Raw genomic sequence first — 19,748 nt, 5'->3', positions numbered from 1 at the left:
AGGAGAGCAAAAGTAACAGAACTACTACTTGATCCAACTGTATGCTTGAAAGTTACAGTTTCCCGTAGTGATGGTGCAGAAGATTAGTGAGCCCATAACATAATATAAGTTCTTCTAGCAATGATGGAGGCCCTTGCTGAACCAAGTATCTGCTACATTCACCGGTTCAGATCTTTCACGAATACTACAGCATGGATCGGAACCTGTCAGCTTCTGTTTGGATATGAGCTCGAGATATGGCCTCAAGGGAGCAACATCCATTGAGAGCCATCGTGAGCTCAAGTTCATCCCTCAAGATTTCAATGACCCTCTTTACTCCAGGTTCTCCTTTTGCTGCCAAACCATATACTACTGGCCTTCCAATCTGTAAAGAGATGGAGAGATGAGAATTCACTTTCCAACAAGCCTGTGCATGCATACACATTCATACACGCACCTAGAGGGACACAGTAACAAGACTTGAAAACTGAAAAAGAACCATCCTAAAGGTCTTCATATGCATCACTAGCCAGTGAATGAACCATTCATAAGGGAACTGTTAATGGATGGATTTCTTCCTTACAGAAAGAATAGAATGCATGCCCGACAGTGAGAAGAGATTCAACCAAGTCATCGAGGTCTCCCCGGAGAGACCAACGATGCAGAACAGGGTTTGTGAGCATGAGCAGCAGCCTTTAGATGGATTATGCCCCGAGTCACCACAGGCTTGATCAGCTCTGTTGTGATTCACCTGCAGTTAGTTTCAGCCTGTGGCTCCAACTAACCGAAAATGAATTGCACAAACTTTATTTTCCCTTCCACATGTTAGAAAGATAATTGCAAAAAGAGAATTTCAATGAGGCCTTCCTGATTAATGAATTCTTCAACATGAATAGCACTGAACGAAGATTATACAAGCACATTTTTTACGACAAAGTTGATGCTCCAAACTATACACCACCAGGGAGCATCTTACCTTACAATTAGGTTTTGGCAACATGGCAGGAAATTATAAGACCCTGACAATATCATTCCATGTGCTTGGTATGTTTCTAAGACAACAGGGAAAACAAAATGCTACTCTTTGAAGCAAACCCATCACAGGAGAGAGAGAGAGAGAGAGAGCTGACCAGAACAGCTCGGGCACCAAGAGCCAAGGCCTTGAACACATCTGTTCCACGCCTGATTCCTCCATCAAGCAGAACAGGAACTTTACCAGCAACAGCTTGAACAACCTATACTAACAAAATCTTTAATTGAGATGGAGTCATAATATCTTTCACATGTGCTACCCACTGATCAGAGAAAAAAAACAAAAGGAACAGGAAAAGGAAAATTATCTACCCACTAATTCATACATCATTTTGGCAAAAAAAAAGTTATTTTGTCACAGAACTCCATTTTCTGTCATTATTTGTGATATGTTACCTCCTCAAGGACAGAAATTGCAGCTGGCACACAGTCAAGTTGGCGACCACCATGATTGGAAACGATTAGTCCAGATACACCAACCTGCAGAGCCCTCCTAGCTGCACGAAAGAAAGCTAGCTTGGATCAGCAAGGAGAATTTTGTTTCATTCACTGCAGCATTCTAGGTGGGCATGAGGGTCAACTTCTTTCATTAGTCATCTTCATTAATTCAATCCTATATTCTTTTTCTAATATATTGGATGATGTGTTTCAAGATTTCATTGGTGGTTATGTTGATAAGAAATCAAATTATGTTGTGAAAGCGCATGCAAAACTTGATCATAGACTGTCATCAACCTAATTCATCTGTATTCTTGAACTCCTTGGACCGAGTCCCCAGCCAATGCAACCTGGACTTTATAAGAGCTGGATTAGTCCTACAAAATTAAGGTGCTTCACCAAGTATTTCTATCCTACAATTGAGACTTATTGCTATGAAATAAAACCACCTAAATTTGTTTAATATTTGAACACTTTACTTTGAAAAGATGGAGAAAATGTAGAAAAAAATAGACATAAACTGACCATCTTCTGCAGTGAGTAGACCCTTAATGAGAATAGGCAATTTGGTTATTGACCGTAACCACTCCACATCCTGCATAATAATCAGCAGCATCACTAAGGATAAGGATAAACAAAAAGATGAGTAAATCTTTGTGTGTATATATATATATATTATTCATATTGTACATATATTCATATATATTTTATTTATAATGATGTAATAGGTAAATACCCATTATGGATATTTTGGTCATTCAGTCCTTGTAATAGGTTGTGCCCATTAAGGGCACATTAGTACTTTTATTTTATTCTTTTATTTTTTTGTCCTTTTCTATTTTTATACGGACTATTTGATCAAATATCAAATATAACTATTGGGTTCTTTTTTACTAGTCAACATAGAGTTGACTACTCAATATAGCTGTTGGAACAGTCCAACAGCTATATTGAGGTCTCCCTCACTCTTGTATGTGTATAAATAGGGGGTTTTATCCCCCTTTCATTTTCTAATACTTCTCTTAAGATTCATGCTCAATAAGATGAATATTTTTTATGTTTTGTGTTCTTCTCTTTAGTTCTTTAATATCTTGAATGCACTTAGTGCTTGTGTTGTGTCTTTATGCTCTTGTATTGTCCCTTAGTTGGACTTATGTATGTGTATATGCACTTTGTGTTTATGATTTTTTAAGCCCTTAGAGGCCCTCATTTTTTATTTTTGCATACTTCATTACATGGTATCAGAGCCAAGAAATCCTTGGTATTTTGCATTTCTGGGGTCTTGTGATTCTTTTGTTCGAGTCCGTACTTCGTGAAAGATTCGTAATCATTGTGTGGCTTGGATTTAAGAAAAATATTGACCCAATATGTATCATATATCTTTAAGTGTTGTGTTATCTATCTCATGCATTATGCATGAGAAAACACTCATTTTTCTTATCTCTGAAATATTATTTGTTATTTTTATAAAAAAACTAAAATATTTAAATGTTTAAAAAAATTTATCTTTGGATTTATTTTTATTAAATATTTTACAAGGTTTATAATATTTGTTTGATTTTATAAAATTATATATGTGTATGCTTTTAGGAGATCTAGTTTGAATCTTAGTTTTTCAAAACTTGCTTTATTTGATATGTACGTATATGATTTAGTATTCTTGATCATGTATCGTTGGCATTTAGATGCTTTATTTGAATAATTCATGATTATAAATGTCAAATCATGTTCGTATTTATTATTGAACTTTGTTTTGTTTTGTTTTTGAAAATTTGTTATATATTTTAAAATAATTTGAAATGGTGTTATGTGTCTTTCGCAAGTATGATCTTATGAAATTTTGCTTAACTTGTATTTAATTTTTTCTCTCTTTACTCTTGGTGTATTCTTATGTGAAACTTAAAATAGCTTATGAAGTATTAAAAAGTATGATCTAGCTTATGAATAAAAAACTTTTATATTGATATTTGATCCTTGTGCACTTCTGATTGCCTTACATGATGAATGAGATTGGTTATTCTTGCATAAGGTATTGAGCACGATTTCTTATAAGAGTCATTCACTTTAATAAATGTCTTTTGTAGTCCTTTTTTTTTACAACAGTTATGTTATTGAGTGTTTTTCTTGTTGGTCTTTTTGTGGTCCTTATGATTGTGTTATTTTTTTAGTCTTATGGTTCTTTAATGAAAATTATCTTACATGTTTTACATGAGATTTAAATATTATGTTTCTCTTGCTTACTTAGTTTTTTAATAAAATATTAAGTTGAGAATTATGAGAAACTTCTTTGTGTTTTCCCTTTGTGGGTGTTATAAGTGTTTCCCTCATAGTTCATTTTAGTATTTGTCCATTATTGATGGGTGTGCTTGTCCACTTAGATCTTTGGCGAACATGTGTATTCTTGATTAAAGACTCTTAATTCATTGCATATTTGTCATTTATAAAATACTATTTTTTATATTGTGGCCTCTTTGGTATATACCCTTAGTGCCTTAATCTATCACTTGCATATGCTTAAATGTGTTTCTATGCATATCTTATGTGATTCTTCATAACTTTTGTATAAGATATGTGACTTTAAGTTATTAAAATTATTCCATATACATGAGTTTTTGATCTCTTTGTAAGTATTCATGATTACTTGTACTTGTGTATGCACGTGGTTTTTTATAAGATTCTTTGAGAATCTCTATATATGTTTTGACCCTCTTTAATGTTATAAATCATTGTTGTCTCATAATAAACTTGTTATCTAAATTGAGCTTATATTGACTATGCATATGATTGCATCAATTGTCATCTTGTTGTGCATATGATTGCACTATATTTATTCTAAGTTTCATCTACCGTTATTGGATTTGATTTGAAACATTGTTTTTTCAAATCGGTTCTTATATATGAACTCACTTATTTGGAAATTGATTTCTGTGATTATTTATTGCCTTTTTATAGCATTTGTTTTGTTCATCACAAATTTTTTATATGATGCATCTTTTGTTTTTAGCCTTATTGCTTTTGTTGAAATAGTTGTTTGTTGGGGTGAGTTGTGTGCACCTCGGTTTTGTCAGTTTAGATTGCCGGCTTATAGTTGGCTCTAGCTGATGTTTGTTAGCTCTTCGGTTCCATAAGTTTATTGTATCACTCATTTGTATATTTGGCCATTTGTATTATGGATGCTTAGAATTATGTCTATTTGTAATGGCTATATATTTTTCAAACCATGGTGTTTTAAAAGGTTGTGAAATTTAATATTTCTGTCTTGATTTGTAAATCTATTCCTTACTTTCTTGATGACATTAGTTTGTTTTCATTACAAGTTCTATCTCGTGTGTTTTCTCGTATTATGCCCTCTTATTTAAGTGTCATTTTATGTAGACAAGAGATGTTTTTCAAATGTGGTGAGTTATCTACACTCATTAGTTATTCATACTTTTTGTATGTTTGTTTTGCTCATATGTGACATTGTGATTATACTCTTGTTCTAGTAGCTGATATACTTGTTTAAGTGTCATTTTATGTGGACAAGAGATATTGGTTATTCATACATTTTGTGTGTGTTTTAGCCCATTAGTGGCATTGTGATTATGCTCTTGTTCTAGTAGTTGATACACTTGTTTAAGTGTCATTTTATATACGCAAGAGATGTTGGTTAGTCAGACTTTTTGTGTGTGTTTTAGTCCATAGTAGCATTGTGATTGTGCTCTTATTCTAGTATCTGATACACTTGATTGTTGAGGTTTGGAGGTCTAGTAAGGTGATTGCATTGAACTATTGTTGAGATATGCAAATATCATTCCTTTTGTTGTGTGGGATTTTTAAAATCTCTTCGTAAAATTTCTAAATTTTTTCTACTTGTACGTGAATTTCATTAATAATATATATATATATATATATATATATATATATATATATTTTAAGATTGATGTTTGGTCATTTTTGCTTACACCCATTTTAGGTTGCGTGAATGAATCCTAATGGGTTGTGATTTGTGGGATAGATCTCTTTCATTATTATATGCATTAAATATACTTTAATTGCATGTTAGATATATATGTGTTTCATATTAATTATCTTGTTCACATTGTTGTATGCATGAATTTAATTATTTCTTATTTTCTTGAGGGCTCTTTTGAATTGTTATATTTTATATGTATGTTGTCGGTGATAATTTGTTATTTCATTTGAAATGTTTTTTTAAAAATCCTTGGGATATTATTTATACATAATTGTTTATCTCTTCTTGATGATTTATATGTCCTTTAGTGATCAAATTCTTTTATGATCAATATTTATGTTTTTTTTTTTTAAATATGTTGATTTTGGTTTTCTCTGATGCGACATAAAAATGAAGACACTTGAAGACTTTAATCATTCTCGTTGATTCTTTTTGTATTTTCAAACTTTCGGTATATCACACCGTAAGTTTGAGGGAGGGTGTCAAGTTGTATATATATATATATATATTGTTCATATTGTATATATATACATATATATTCATACGTATATATGTATGTATATTTTATTTATAATGATGCAATAGGTAAATACCCATTAGGGGTATTTTGGTCATTTCAGTCCTTGTAATAGGTTGTGCCCATTAAGGGCACATCAATGGGCACATTAGTACTTTTACTTTATTCTTTTCTTTTTTTCTCCTTTTCTATTTTTATAGGGACTATTTGATCAAATACCAAATATGATTGTTGGGTTCTTTTTTACTAGTCAATATAGTTGTTGAAACAGTCTGTCTCCCTCTCTTGTATGTGTATAAATAGGGGCTTTTATTCCCTTTCATTTTTTAATGTTTTTCTTAAGATTCATGCTCAATAAGATGAATATTTTTTATGTTTTATGTTATTCTCTTTAGTTCTTTAATGTCTTGAATGCATTTAGTGCTTGTGTTGTGCGTTTGTACTCTTGTATTGTCCCTTAGTTAAACTTCTGTATATGCATGTGCACTTTGTTTTGAAACTTTTGCTTAAATTAGTGGGTTAGGCAACTGAGGTTGAATCAAGTATGCTCGGATGCCCGTGTATACATGTGCTATCTTTCAAGCGATAGTTGCCTCGTTTAGGATCAAGTTCTTGATACAATGGGTACTCGTGCAACTATGCTCCCAGGATACAACTGAGCTTTCACCTACTCGCAAAAAATTGGTACATGCCCTACACTGGGTGAGACCGATAATCTCAACCCAAACCACCTTGAACAACCTCTTGACTAGGATAGGAAGATCTAGGTTCGAATTGGGTATGGATCCTGGGTTTGAATATAGGTATGGATCCAAACTGCAAGTGGGAATGGATCCAAACAACAACTAGATTGGGATCTTAGTAATAGATCTGAACACCATCTGGGTCTGGATAGAAGATGGATCTAGATCCAAATAGCAACTAGATTTGGATCCAAATAGCATCTAGATATGGATTTGAATAACAACTGGATCGGGATCCGAACAACTGGATATGGGTTTGATAAGTAACCAGATCTAGATAGGGATCCAAAAAACAACTAAATCTGGATCCAGGATAGGGATCCAAACAAGAATCAGATCTAGATTTGGGATAGGGATCCAAATAACAACTAGATCTGAATCTTGGATAGGAATACGAACAAGAACCGGATCTGGATCTTGAGTATGGATATGAGTATGGATCTAGATACCAACTTGGATATGGATCCTAACTGGATCTGGGCTAACCGGATCAGGACCAAACGAGTTTAAGCTAACTGAATCTGGGTTAACCGAATCGGGAAGAAATGAATTTGAGCTAACTAAATCTAGGTTAACCGAATTGGGACCAAATGAGTTTGGGCTAACTGAATCTGGGTTAATCGGGCTGGGATAGCAAATGGACCTGGATCTGAATAGTACCTGGATCCAAACTATGAAATTGAGAACCAAAAAAGGAAAGCAAATAGAAAAAAGCACTCGTGAGAGAGACAGATCGGAGAGGAGAACAGTGAGGGATGAAAAGAAAGGAAGAGGGATGGGGTTTATATAGGCCCAAGCCCCCAGGCCACCATAAATAGGCCAAAACGTCTAGCAATAAAAGGTGATGGCTGGCCAAAATGGCTAGACATAAAGGCTTGGACGTTAGGCAAAAGGTGAGGCTAAACAGGGACAAAAACGACCCTACCAAGGTCAAATCCGACCTTGACTAAGTCAAAAGTCAATGGTCAACCAAGCAAAGGATAAGGGGCGGCTTATGGACCGTTTCGAACCTTTATTGCCCATGCAAAACCGTTGGGCAGATTCTAACAGATCCAAATAAGATGCAAAAAGATCTGAAGAGAATTAATGCTGAATCAAAATAAATTAATGGGTTGGTCAACGATCAGCTTTAGACTTGCGGATTAGATTCATCCCAATTACTAAAAAGATAAGTCGAAGACCAAGCCCAAAGCCCAAGGTCCAAATTCGAATCAAAATCAAATTCCAAGTCCAAAGTCCAAAGTCAAAGGTCAAGAGTCAAGATCAAGGTCAAGGTCAAAATCTAAGATCTAAGAATAAAGTGATGCACAAGCCCAAGATCTAATGCCCTTGAGAGTCTTGCCCTTTAAGACACCATCCCTCTATATAAGGACAAGAGATTTCCTAAAATCCTTCAATATAAGACTGAACTTTTGTAGATAACCCAATACCCACAAACTTAGGGGAAAATGGAAAATTAGAGGGAAACCATAGGGATAGTTTTGAGCTAAATTCCAACAATCCCCCACGCGGATCAAAACCATAGAAGAAGACTCAAGAGGTTGTTCGCGAAGATTCAGTGCATATGTGAAGGTGTTTTTTGGGTTTGAACTCCCATGTTAGGGTTAATCTTAGTTAGTTCGGGATCTCAATAGCGTTAGCTTTTAATTGAGAATCTTAATTAACCTTCCAGACATTGCAACATACACTTTCACTTCAGGTGGTCATAATGTGTCTACCAATATATAGAAGCTGCACATTAAGGGTTTTGTGTTATATCCTAGTTTCATGAGTGCTCTAGAGACAAAATCCAAGTCTTATAGAAGGTGACCCCCACCTTCACACTCACATATGTAAGTCAATCAAGGGTATAAACCTATTTGAAACACCCCAGTCACAAGGCCTATAGATCTTATTAAGAGTTTAATTCGAACTCAACCTCCTTACACAAATTTCGAGCACTTGAAATCATGAATGAGAAAAATATTAAGCACTCAATCCCATCACTCAGAGACTTGTTCTTCTCATTGAACTAGGTTGGGTTTTCGTCAACGGTGATTGTTTTTTATAGACTTTAACCTCATTTTTTTCGATATCTTAAATACGATATCTCGAAAAAGTCCCATTGTTAACGGATCTACTAAGTTTTTATAAGATTTCACATATTCAATTGAGATTACTCATTGTTTAAGTAAACTATTCACATAATTGTGCTTTACACAGATATGTCTAGATTTTTCACCATAAATATTACTTCCCGCTTTGTATATAGCTGCGTGACTATTGCAACGCATAGCTATTGAGGGTATTGGCTTGTCTCCTAATGGTGTCTCCATTAAGAAATTTTTTATCCACTCAGTTTTCATAATTTGCTTCTTAGATCCCCAAGTAATTGCTCCAGATTCAAGAGTAAATATTCAACCACTTGTGAATAATGACTTGTTAGAATCAGAATTTCAGTTTGCATCATTGTACCCTTCAAGTACAACGGGTTCTCTCTCTTATAGAATATTCTATATTCTAGAGTTCCTCTCAAGTACTTCAGGACTCGATATATAGCATTACAATACTCTTGTCTTTGATTACTAGTATATCGACTCAATTTGATCATGCTGAAAGCTATATCTGGTCTAGTTCCATTCATAACATACATGAGACTGCCAATAATACTTGCATATTTCAATTAAGATATGCTTCTTTCAGTGTTAATTGATAGCTTAACACTAGGATCAATCGGAGTAGCAACATGCTAAGAATTGTAATGATTGTTTTTTTCTACTAACATATCATCCATATAGAAATAAATAATTATAACACGACTATTTTCTACTTTGATACATATACATTTATTAAATTTATCAAAGTCATGAATTCTAAAGCTATATGAAATGATTACTTCATCAATTTTTTCATGTCATTGTTTAGGTGATTGTTTTAAACTAAATAATGACCTTAATAGTTTGCAAACTTTCTTTTCTTGACCAGTATTTTGTCTATGTATTCGATGAATTTCACAAAATTCAATGAACTCATTTGAAAGATATTCATCACCTCTATTAGATCTAAAAGACTTTATTTTGCAATTATAGGAGTTTTCAACCTTCGCTTTTAAATTTTTAATTTTTTTTTCTCAAATGATTCATCTTTTGTTTTCATAAGATAGACAAAGCATATTTTGTGAAATCATCAATAAAGGTTATAAAATAATTGTTACCCTCACGAGTTGGAGTATTTTTTAAATAACATACATCACTATGTATTAAATCTAATAATTTAAACATCACATTTTCTAACATGTTTAGATTTGCATTTAGGAATAAGTCTTAAGTTACCCATGCTTCTCAAAGACTTATAATTTACATATCCTAGTCTAGCATGTCATAAATCATATGAGTCAAACAAATAAATATAAGAAGAAACAATTTTATTACTTAAATTAAGTTTGAACAGCCCATTAGTGGCATAACCTTTACCTACAAACTTATGATTCTTCGACACTATAATACTGACAGATTCCAATAGAGATTTGAAACCATGAGTTGTAAGCAAATATGCAGATATAAGATTTTTTGTGACGGTAGGTACACGATACACATTTTGGAGGGTTAAGCATTTTTCTAGAGGTGAAATGAAGTTTCACACTCCCTTTTCCATGAACCTTAGCTTCATGTTTATCACTCATATAAATCATATGGTCTTTTCCCATGGTTTTGTATGTTTTGAACATACTTCTATCATTGCATGAATGAATCGTTGATCCAGAATCTACGTACTACCCTTTATCTGAATTAATCGTGAATATCTCACTAACTACAACCATCACGTCATCATCGAGTTTACTAGCTTTATTGCCTTGAAATTTCTTCCTGTGTTGACATTCTCTTGCATAGTGACACGGTTTTCCACAAGAATATCAAGAAACATTATTTTTTTCTTTTTAGCAATGAATTTGGATTCCTCATTCTTGTTCCTAAGTTTGGATTTGAACTTTGGTTTGCGTTCAACCATGTTTACCTTAGCATGAACTTCTTTTACTTCATCTTTCTTATCTCAAGATCGAGCTTCCTCCTCGATTCTAAGAAGTTGAAGAAGTTGTTCTAAGGTAAACTCTTCATTCTTATGTTTCAATTCATTTCTATAATCTTTTCAAGATGGGGGCAATCTACCAATGATTGCAGCCACTTAGAATGATTCATCAAGGTTCATACCCTCATACTTGATCTGATTAGCCAAGATCTGCATCTCATGGAATAAAGGTAGCAGTGGCTTATCAACGAAGAATTTGAAATCCATATACTTGTTAACTAAAAACTTACGATTTCCTGCATCATCCGTTTTGTACTTGCTTTGAAAGGCTTCCCACAGCTTCTTTGCAATATTGACTTCTGAGTAGTGGTTTAATAGAGTATCGGATAGTGCATTCATTATGTGTCCACGACATACAAAGTCATCCTACGATTTTCAACAATGGTTTCGTCCTCCCGTTCTTCTCGATAGTCCTTTGTGAGTACATACATCACTTTTACAATCGTGAGGAATATGAGCACCTTGTGTTGCCATTGTTTGAAATTGGTGTTGTCGAACTGGGACAACTTGGGCAGCTCCTGGTTTTCAACCTTCACAGTAGCCATTTTGCAGGACTATCGCTTGAAAATTGTTGAAACTTATGTTTAACTTAGTGGGTTAGACAACTGAGCTTGAACCAGGTACACTCAGAGGTATGCATATACACGCGCTATCTTTCAAACGATAGTTGCTCCACTTAGGATCAAGTCCTCAGTGCAATGGGTACTCGTACAACTATACTCCCAAGATACAACCGAGCTTTCACCTACTCGCGAAAAATCAGTCCATACCCTACACTGGGTGAACCCAATTACCTCAACACAAACCACCTTGAACAACCTCTTAACTAGGATAGGAAGATCTTGGTTAGAATTGGATATGGATCCTGGGTTTGGATATGGGTATGGGTCTAAACTGCAAGTGGGTATGAATTCGAACAACAACTAGATTGGGATCTTAGTAATGGATCTGAACACCAACTGGGTTTAGATAGCAAATGGATCCGGATCTGAATCCAAATAGCATTTAGATCTGGATCCGAATAACAACTGGATCGGAATCTGAACAACAACTAGATATGGATCCTGGATAGTGATCCAAACAAAAACCGAATTTGGATTCGGGACAAGGATCCAAACAAGAACCGGATCTGGATCCTGAGTATGGATACAAGTATAGATTTGAATCCTAATTTGGATCTGGATCCTAACTGGATCTAGGCTAATCGAATCGAGACCAAATGATTTTGGGTTAACCGAATTTGGGTTAACTGGATCGAGACCAAACGAGTTTGGGCTAATTAGATCTAGGTTAACCGGATCAAGATAACAATTGGACCTGGATCCGAATAGTAACAGGATCTGAACTTCAAACTTTGAGAACCAAAAGAGGAGAGAGGAAGTAGAGCTCGTGAGAGAGAGATGGTCAACCAAGCCAAGGATAAGGATAAGGGCAGCTTATGGACCGTTTCGAACCTTTAATGCCCATGCAAAACCATTTGGTAGGTTCAAACGTATTCAGTTTTAGACTTGAGAATTAGATCCGTCCCAAATACTAAAAAGATAAGTCAAATACGAAACCAAAACCCAAGGTCCAAGGTCAAGATCAAGATCCAAGATCTAAGTATAAAGTGATGCACAAGCCCAATATTTAATGTCTTTGATGGCCTTACCCTTTAAGGCACCGCCCCTCTATATAAGGATAAGAGATTTCCCAAAATCCTTCGATGTGGCACTAAACTTTTGTAGAGAACCTAATACCCACAAACTTAGGAGAAAATGGAAAATTAGAGGAAAACATAGGGACAGTTTTGAGCCAAATCTCAACACTTTGTGTTTATGATCTTGTAAGCCCTTAGAGGCCCTCATTTTGTATTTTCGCATATTTCATTACAATAAAACACTGAATTAGGTCAATTTAAATTCAACCTAACAGAAAATTCCTCTTGTTTAGATTTGAAAACCAAACAGGATTAAGACAATAAACTCCTCATTCTAATATAGGTCCACACCAAAAATAGATGCTACCATTAGGCTATTTGATTGAAGCAAAAGCACATCTATCCCTTTGGATAGAAAAAAATAAGAGTGAAGTCCTTCTATTTAAAGATGTGCTCCTTTTGTTCAAGCCAAATAAACCACCAAATGGAGAGGATCCACCATTTCCAAATACACCTCTGTCTCTTCTAAAACAAGAGGCCAGTCAGTCCAAGGAGCCCTCTTGTGTGAAGAGATGGAGATGTAAAATGGGGGATTATCGTCCTTGTATGAACACACACATACAACTGTGGATATTTTAATAATTTCACACAGAGAGAGAGAGTATATGGATTTTGTGTTTTGGTTTCTACCTCATGTTAGAAAGACAATAACAAAAAACGGAAGATGTAAACACCACCATCAATAATTTTTTAAGTTCACCTCATGTTGGAAAAGAAAAGAAAGTACGCTAGAAAGTCCCATATCTACATGTTAAAGAAACACCTATGCTAAACTTTCTCTTTTGCTTCATAGTATATAATTACCTTCCAACAAAGAGAAGCATCAAGTACATGAAATGCAAAAGCTTCTGCCTTGGAGCCACTTGCCTGCAAGGAGAACAATGCCCAGAAGTCAAATCACTTATGCCAAACTAAACTAATGAAAATATACTTAATAGAGGCAGGTCAAATGAGATATTAACTTAAATAATTAATATATACCTAATGAATTTGAGCATTCAACCAAGCAAGAAACTGTTACCAAAACTTTTATTGCACGACCACATGCCTGTGCTATGTGCATATGCGTGCATGTGGCTTCAAGTGTTCTAAGTATGCAATACAAACTTGTCATCCATATGCATACTCACATTCACAACATCTGGTGTCAAAAGGCCTAAAAAGTTCTTTGGTACAATTGCTTCCAATCTGCAGAAATGTAAATGCAAATGTTCAAGTGCAGGCTGTGCAGAATCCTAATATAAAAAATTCAACCTTTTTTGGTACAAGAAATAACCTGAATCAGAATAATTAGATCCTAAAAAGTTTAAAAAAATAACAGTTTGCATACGAATAGCCAAGACCACATGAGGTTCATATGGCATCAAATTGTCAGAGGGAGGCCCCACATGGGGAACAAAATGATAGACATGACAAGGTTCTATTGCTTGTTGAGGTCACAGTCCACCGTGCCCTTGTAAAAGCATGCCCTATAATAGGTTATGCATAGCCCTAGCTATTCTGAATTTAGTGATGTAACGTTATAAATATGAAGAGTAAAGCACAAGCAGAGTGAGCTGGCCACAATTAGTTTAACATATTCTAAAGAGATGCACACTGATATTTCCATATGTGGTATACCTTGAAACCTAAGAAATATTTAATAAGTGATATGAGGCTGAAGCTCCTGCTTTGTCCTGATCGCAGACCAATCACTGCAAATGCTTCCAAACGTACAACAAAAAATAGGAAACGATATGAATTAAAATCAAATTCATACTACTGCCAAGTGCCAGGTTATTGATGAGTTGAGAATCATCCAATTCTTTGATGAAGCAGAAGCTTATTAAATTATCAATCTTCTAAAGGATTTGATTGCTTGACCTTAACAACCAACTATCCATCTTTGTTACCAAGTTTTTGGCATGTAATTCTTGAACGTCTGTGAGTTTCTTTCAGGCTACTGAGAATTGGCCAAATCGTAAGTAGAGTCTACTATAGTACTATGTGTAGAAAATCAATACAACAAAAAAACATATGTAAGCCGCCATTTAATAGTTGTGGAGCACGAAAAAAATGATGAAAGAAAAGACAAAGCTTACTTGTTCCTTATGTCAGCTTCCCTTCTACCAAGCCTAGGAGCATCAACTGTTAGCACAAGAGCCTTGAACCCAAGTTTCTCAGCCCTTTGTACTAATTGTCTTGAAATGTCACGATTTTTGAACACCTGATCAGAAGAAAAAAATGCCATCAGGCTAAGATTTATCACGGCTTGGAATATCATCTTCACTTTGGATATAATAAGTCTGGGTTGAGGCACCACTGCCAACAACTCAGTCTGCGCACATTGGTGTCTCCGGAACTAACTACTGATTTAGTTTGCTTGAGCCAAGTCAGTGACTTATTAAGGACATCATAGTCAGACCAAGTCACCAGTAGACATCGACCAGTTCCCTTGTATTATAAACTGAATACAAGAAACTAGAGATAACTGATTGGCTAAGTTGCCACTGGACTGAGTGCTATGGAAAAGTTGCCAAGTGCAGCGCTGATAGGCAAAATCAGAACATGTCTAATTTTGGCCCAAAGCAAGCATGAACACTACAAGTAATTGAACGTTAAATACAAGAAATTCATTCTAATATGCTAACAAATGAGACCAATAAAAAGGAAAATACAGATTTAAAGAAATGCACAGAGTACATACATACAACTGCAGGAAGCGAGTTCCATCGCAGCCAGCAGTGATCTCCTCAATGGGGATGGATGAAAAAGTTGATACCACCTGAATATAGAATAAACAACAATATTTACTGAACTTAAACAATACATAAACATGAGTCATCATAAGGCCAATTACCATAATTGTCCCACAAGCTGCAGTAGCTCTTGCTGTAGCTAACTCTCCTATGAGAAAATGAGACAGAATTAGACTCCAATAGTGTAAGATTAATTCAAGAAACATGATAAGCTACACCTTCAGGATGTGCCCACTGATGCATAGCAGTTGGTGCTACCATTATGGGTACTGACATATTGTGTCCCAGAATACTTGTTGACATGTTAATAGTGGTGACATCAACAAGAATCCTCGGACGAAACCTAGGAAACCAAATAAACCAAATGAATTACTGCAGCTATTTTTGCTCTTCATTTTATAGTTTATAAGCATCGAAAGAAAAAGAAAAGGAGAGAGAGAGAGAGAGCATTACAGTATTCTCTTGAAAGCTTCAATGTTCTCTTTCAGTGTGCACTCATCCTCTGCACCCCCAGCAAAATAGTCATAGTATCTCTTTGGAAGAACTTGGCTTGCTAATTCCCAAAACTCGCTTACATTTACAGGGTCTGTCGCCATTCCTTCTGAGATAAAAAAATAATAATAATGAGAGCATCTTACTACCATCGTTTTTTAATTTTTCGATTTATAATCTGAAGAAACCGCACGAAGACCTGGTCATGTTGGCTCAGCCTGCCATACATACAATCGTCATGCCAGCTTTTGCTTCTTGGACCAAGGACGTCCAACATACTGAACACGGATGACCATGCCTAGTGCCACAAAACTAGGACAGAACAACAATTGAAAATGGCGGGGGAATTTCTGAGAACAATTGAAATTGATGGACAATAAAAATGCAATTGATCGGACACTACAATCCTATAGTGAAAAAGTATCATACGTGATCGCAAAAGTAAAAAATCTAAATTCTTAATGGAGTGAACTGTAAATTCACGTGCTTGCATAAGTAAAACAATCATGGTCTCAACAAGTTTCAGGAATTATAGTTAACCAGTAATGATAGGGTGATCAGAGACCATCTACACCCATCTAATGTAAGGTTTTTATAATTCTTGAGTTTTATGTCTATTGAATTCTATAGATGTGATCTACATGCATTTCTTAATACAAAACATGTTTTGAATCATGTAATTGTTAAAAGATAAAATGAATAAAAATTAAATAAGAGATTAGGGAGGAGAAATGGAGAAATAACACGAATAAAAATTAAATAAGAGAAAGGCCTACATCCACTGGAAAAAGCTCTCAAATCATCTTTCTTTCTCTCTTTTTTTTTCAATTTATTCAATCTCTCAACTCACACATTTATAGAGGAACATGATCAAGATAATTTTTTGTTCATCAATATGAGAAATAATCAAGAAGGAATAAGAATAGGTGATAATTTTGGAAACTGTAGATCATCACCTTCTTTGATAAGTGATAATCTTTGGGATTGCAACTGCCATCCGAGATAAACAATTGTCTTGAAAGCTGCTATCTGTGATAGGCAATATCCTTCCATATCGTGATAGATTTCAACGGTAACAGTGATGTGATGTATATGTAAGTTTTTTAATGAACCAAGAAAGAATTCCTATCCAACAAACTATGATGGGCATATCTGTGAAGTCCGATTGAGAAGATGCAATGCATGTTTTTTACTAGGTGTAGATGCTTTGGAGCAGCCTTTCATTACTCATAATTGCTCATAGTTACCAAGAAACGAAATGAATATACAAGAAGCAATGCATATAACAGAAGCAGAGGAGAGAGTGTTAAGTAGTATGAAGTGGAAAGGGGATACGGTTGTAATGCGATTATAGAAAAGAAAATGCAAAGAAAGAAGTATGAAGTGGGAGTCCAAGCAAACAAAAAAGACATAAAAATGAGTAAAAAGTTTTTTAAATTCAACATGCAAGTGCGTTATGAAAAAATTACTAGTTTTAAATATAAAAAAGAAGGAAAGCCAGAGAGTAACACCAAGAAAGCAAGGGGGAATCAATTTGAGAAACGAGGGGAAAGCGAGCTTTCCATTAAAGAGAAGCAGATTTCCTGTATTTCGGAATTGGTTTCCTCAAAGTTTTTCCTTGCTTTGAGGAAGCAAGGAATTTCCTGTTTTAAAAGTGTGCTTCCAGGAAGCTGCGAGCTTCTCCATTAAACAAGAAGCTTTGTTAAGTATGTAATTACTATCACCATTGATAGTATTTTTGAAATATAAAGATGGAAGCCTATTTTTGCCCTTAAGGGTCGGATTTGCTTTGTTGGAAAATTTTGTCTAGGTAAAAATGTCCAGAGATTGTGGGGACCACACGTTTCTCCAAACCCCATCAAGCATGAGAATTTTCTCTTAGGGCACGTTTGGAGGTGGGAAAAATATAAGAAAAGTGATACAAAGTGAAAATCTGTACCTTTTTTCGACCTTTCCAAAAGAGAGACTTTTTAATTTTTTTTTTATAAGAAACATTTCTCCGTGGGTGGGTGAAGGAATGTTTCCTACTAAGAGAAAATGATGATTTACAATCCTCACCACCACCACCAACATCTATCTTACCACCACCTTCCTCACCATTTTTCACCATCCATCTCACCACCACCACTACCACCCACCTCCAGGAAAACAGCGCCGGAAAAGCTCCACCATCACCACAACAATGATTTTCACCACCACCCACCTCCCAAAAAACTGCCCTCCCCGCCATCTATCATCACCCACCTCTCCTAAATAGGCGCGGAAGAAGCTGAACCCCCCACCACCACCATCCATCCATCTCACCGCCACCATCACCCACATCTCTAAAAAAAGCGTCGGCTCCACCACCCCCTTTCCTCTCTCTCATTTTTTAAAGATTTTTCATTTTATTTTTATTTTTCTCATGCTACCCAGGTGAAAAAAAATCATTTTAGAAAAATTACCATATCAAAACTTTTCATGACCAATTTTTTTTTCTATGAGTTTTTCTTGCTTCCAAACGTGCCCTTAAGCTGTCACTTTCGACAACTTTTCTTGGACAAAGAGTCCGACGTTTTCTCCATAAACATGCTTTTGTGCACAATTTTTAAAATACAATTTATAACGCTTTTAAAGTTTAAAGTCAAACAAGAAAAACAATGTTTTTCGAACAAATATATTCGGGTGTACTTGTCTAAAGAAAAAAACAGGGGAAGTAGAATTCTCCTGGAACAAGCCAGCCCTCCGAAAGAATTAAGGCAAATTGAAATTTCTCACCTTTGTATCCAAACGCAGACTAATTTTATGGTGAGTTTGGATATCCTCGGTGAGAATTCTCGTGGACGCACGTTTCACCTGTTCTGGTGAAACGTAAAACTGGGTTTTTTTTAGAAGAGAAGAGTGAAAAAACGCAGTTGTATATATCAACCAAGCGTGTGCGTATTGTGTTTTGCATAAATACAAATTTAAACAAAGCATCGTAGCCAGTAGACACCTGTAAAAACTCAAGAATCATTTCTTCAAAACGTCCTTACATTTATACCCACATCCAAATGTGAGTGCTGATTATGTAAACGTGGCAGCAAAAGACAACAGGGACTTCAGTTTTGGGATCCATACTGTGTCACCGTATCGTTAGACTTAAACAATTTAATCGTTAGAAATTATTTACGATGCAAATTTAACGGCTTTCATATTCTTATGAGAAACTTAATTTTGTTTAATTTTCACATTTTTATAAGCATAGTATGCCTAACAGCAAAGTAAAATAATAATAATAAGTAAAATCAGTAAATGTAAAAAAAAGAAGTAACAATATACAAAACCGCATACTCCCGAGTTTTTCATATGAAAACGTAATTGTCGCGTTGAAAAAGCGATATTTTATTTAAAAGGAAAATCTAACATTTCGAAAATACCGGGATATTGTGTCACTGTCACAATGAACGAACGATCTCCTTCTTCGAAGCATCAATGACATCGACTAGGAAACCCAAGGAAATAAACGCGAAAAATCACCCTAAAATTACTTGGAAATTCTTAACAATTTAGGAAGAAAAATATCCAAAAGAAACATGAAAAAAGGTAAAAAACACCCCGATTTTATGTACGAATTCGGGAGACCGTACGCGAAAATCACGATCTTTTTCGCGGATTCGCTTCCTTCCCGAAACCTAAAGGATCAAGAAAATGACGGCAAAAGAAAAAAAAGAGTAACCAGGAAAATTAAGGGAAAAGACACATATATAGATAATAAATTTTGAAGAAAAAATCTAAATCCAATACCTGCAAATGGAGACCTCCCGAGATTTCTGAGATCGGACAAAAATTCGTCCTGGAAAAAATGGAGAAAAAAGAGAGGAAAAATTGGAAACCCTAGAATGCGAGAAGGGGATGAAAAGAGAGAGCAGATTCCTCATAATGAGTAAATAAATGGCTGAGAACACTGACGTCAGGCCATGCAGCTTGCAGCTTATTCAAAGGATGGTCGTCATCATCAGAGAGTGACCGAGTACAGTTTGTCCTTTCTCCCATGTGGGGCCCGTTTGGATCCTGGATACCTCAGTATGGATCCAGTGTCAACTTCTAATAACTTTTGGCATTATCGATG

The 19,748-nt window shown here is 35.2% G+C and overlaps 1 protein-coding gene across 1 annotated transcript; it reads right to left on the bottom strand.

Moving 5' to 3' along the window:
* On the bottom strand, positions 1-19,512 carry LOC149834265 (peroxisomal (S)-2-hydroxyacid oxidase GLO4-like). Its single transcript, XM_090010040.1, has 12 exons — positions 19,424-19,512; positions 15,620-15,767; positions 15,385-15,509; positions 15,268-15,314; positions 15,115-15,192; positions 14,510-14,634; positions 13,559-13,616; positions 13,233-13,295; positions 1,975-2,044; positions 1,408-1,508; positions 1,110-1,214; positions 1-364 (listed from the first exon to the last, which is right to left on the bottom strand). The coding sequence occupies exons 2-12, from the start codon at positions 15,760-15,762 to the stop codon at positions 185-187; spliced, it is 1,095 nt and encodes a 364-aa protein (XP_089866166.1). The 5' UTR covers positions 15,763-15,767; positions 19,424-19,512; the 3' UTR covers positions 1-184.
* Between the last annotated feature and the right edge of the window lie 236 nt (positions 19,513-19,748).

Source organism: Nuphar pumila, chromosome 6, assembly GCF_984573655.1.
Source record: "Nuphar pumila chromosome 6, dmNupPumi1.hap1.1, whole genome shotgun sequence".
Lineage (NCBI taxonomy): Eukaryota > Viridiplantae > Streptophyta > Magnoliopsida > Nymphaeales > Nymphaeaceae > Nuphar > Nuphar pumila.
This window is presented reverse-complemented; position numbering and strand designations above follow the sequence as displayed.

Coding starts and splice junctions, on each gene's coding strand:
- LOC149834265 (XM_090010040.1), bottom strand. CDS start 15,762: ATGGCGACAGACCCTGTAAATGTAAGCGAGTTTTGGGAATTAGCAAGC. Junction 14,635..15,114: donor CTCGCTTCCTGCAGTTGTAT/GTATGTACTCTG, acceptor TCTTCTGATCAG/GTGTTCAAAAATCGTGACAT. Junction 1,215..1,407: donor CAATTTCTGTCCTTGAGGAG/GTAACATATCAC, acceptor TTGTTAGTATAG/GTTGTTCAAGCTGTTGCTGG.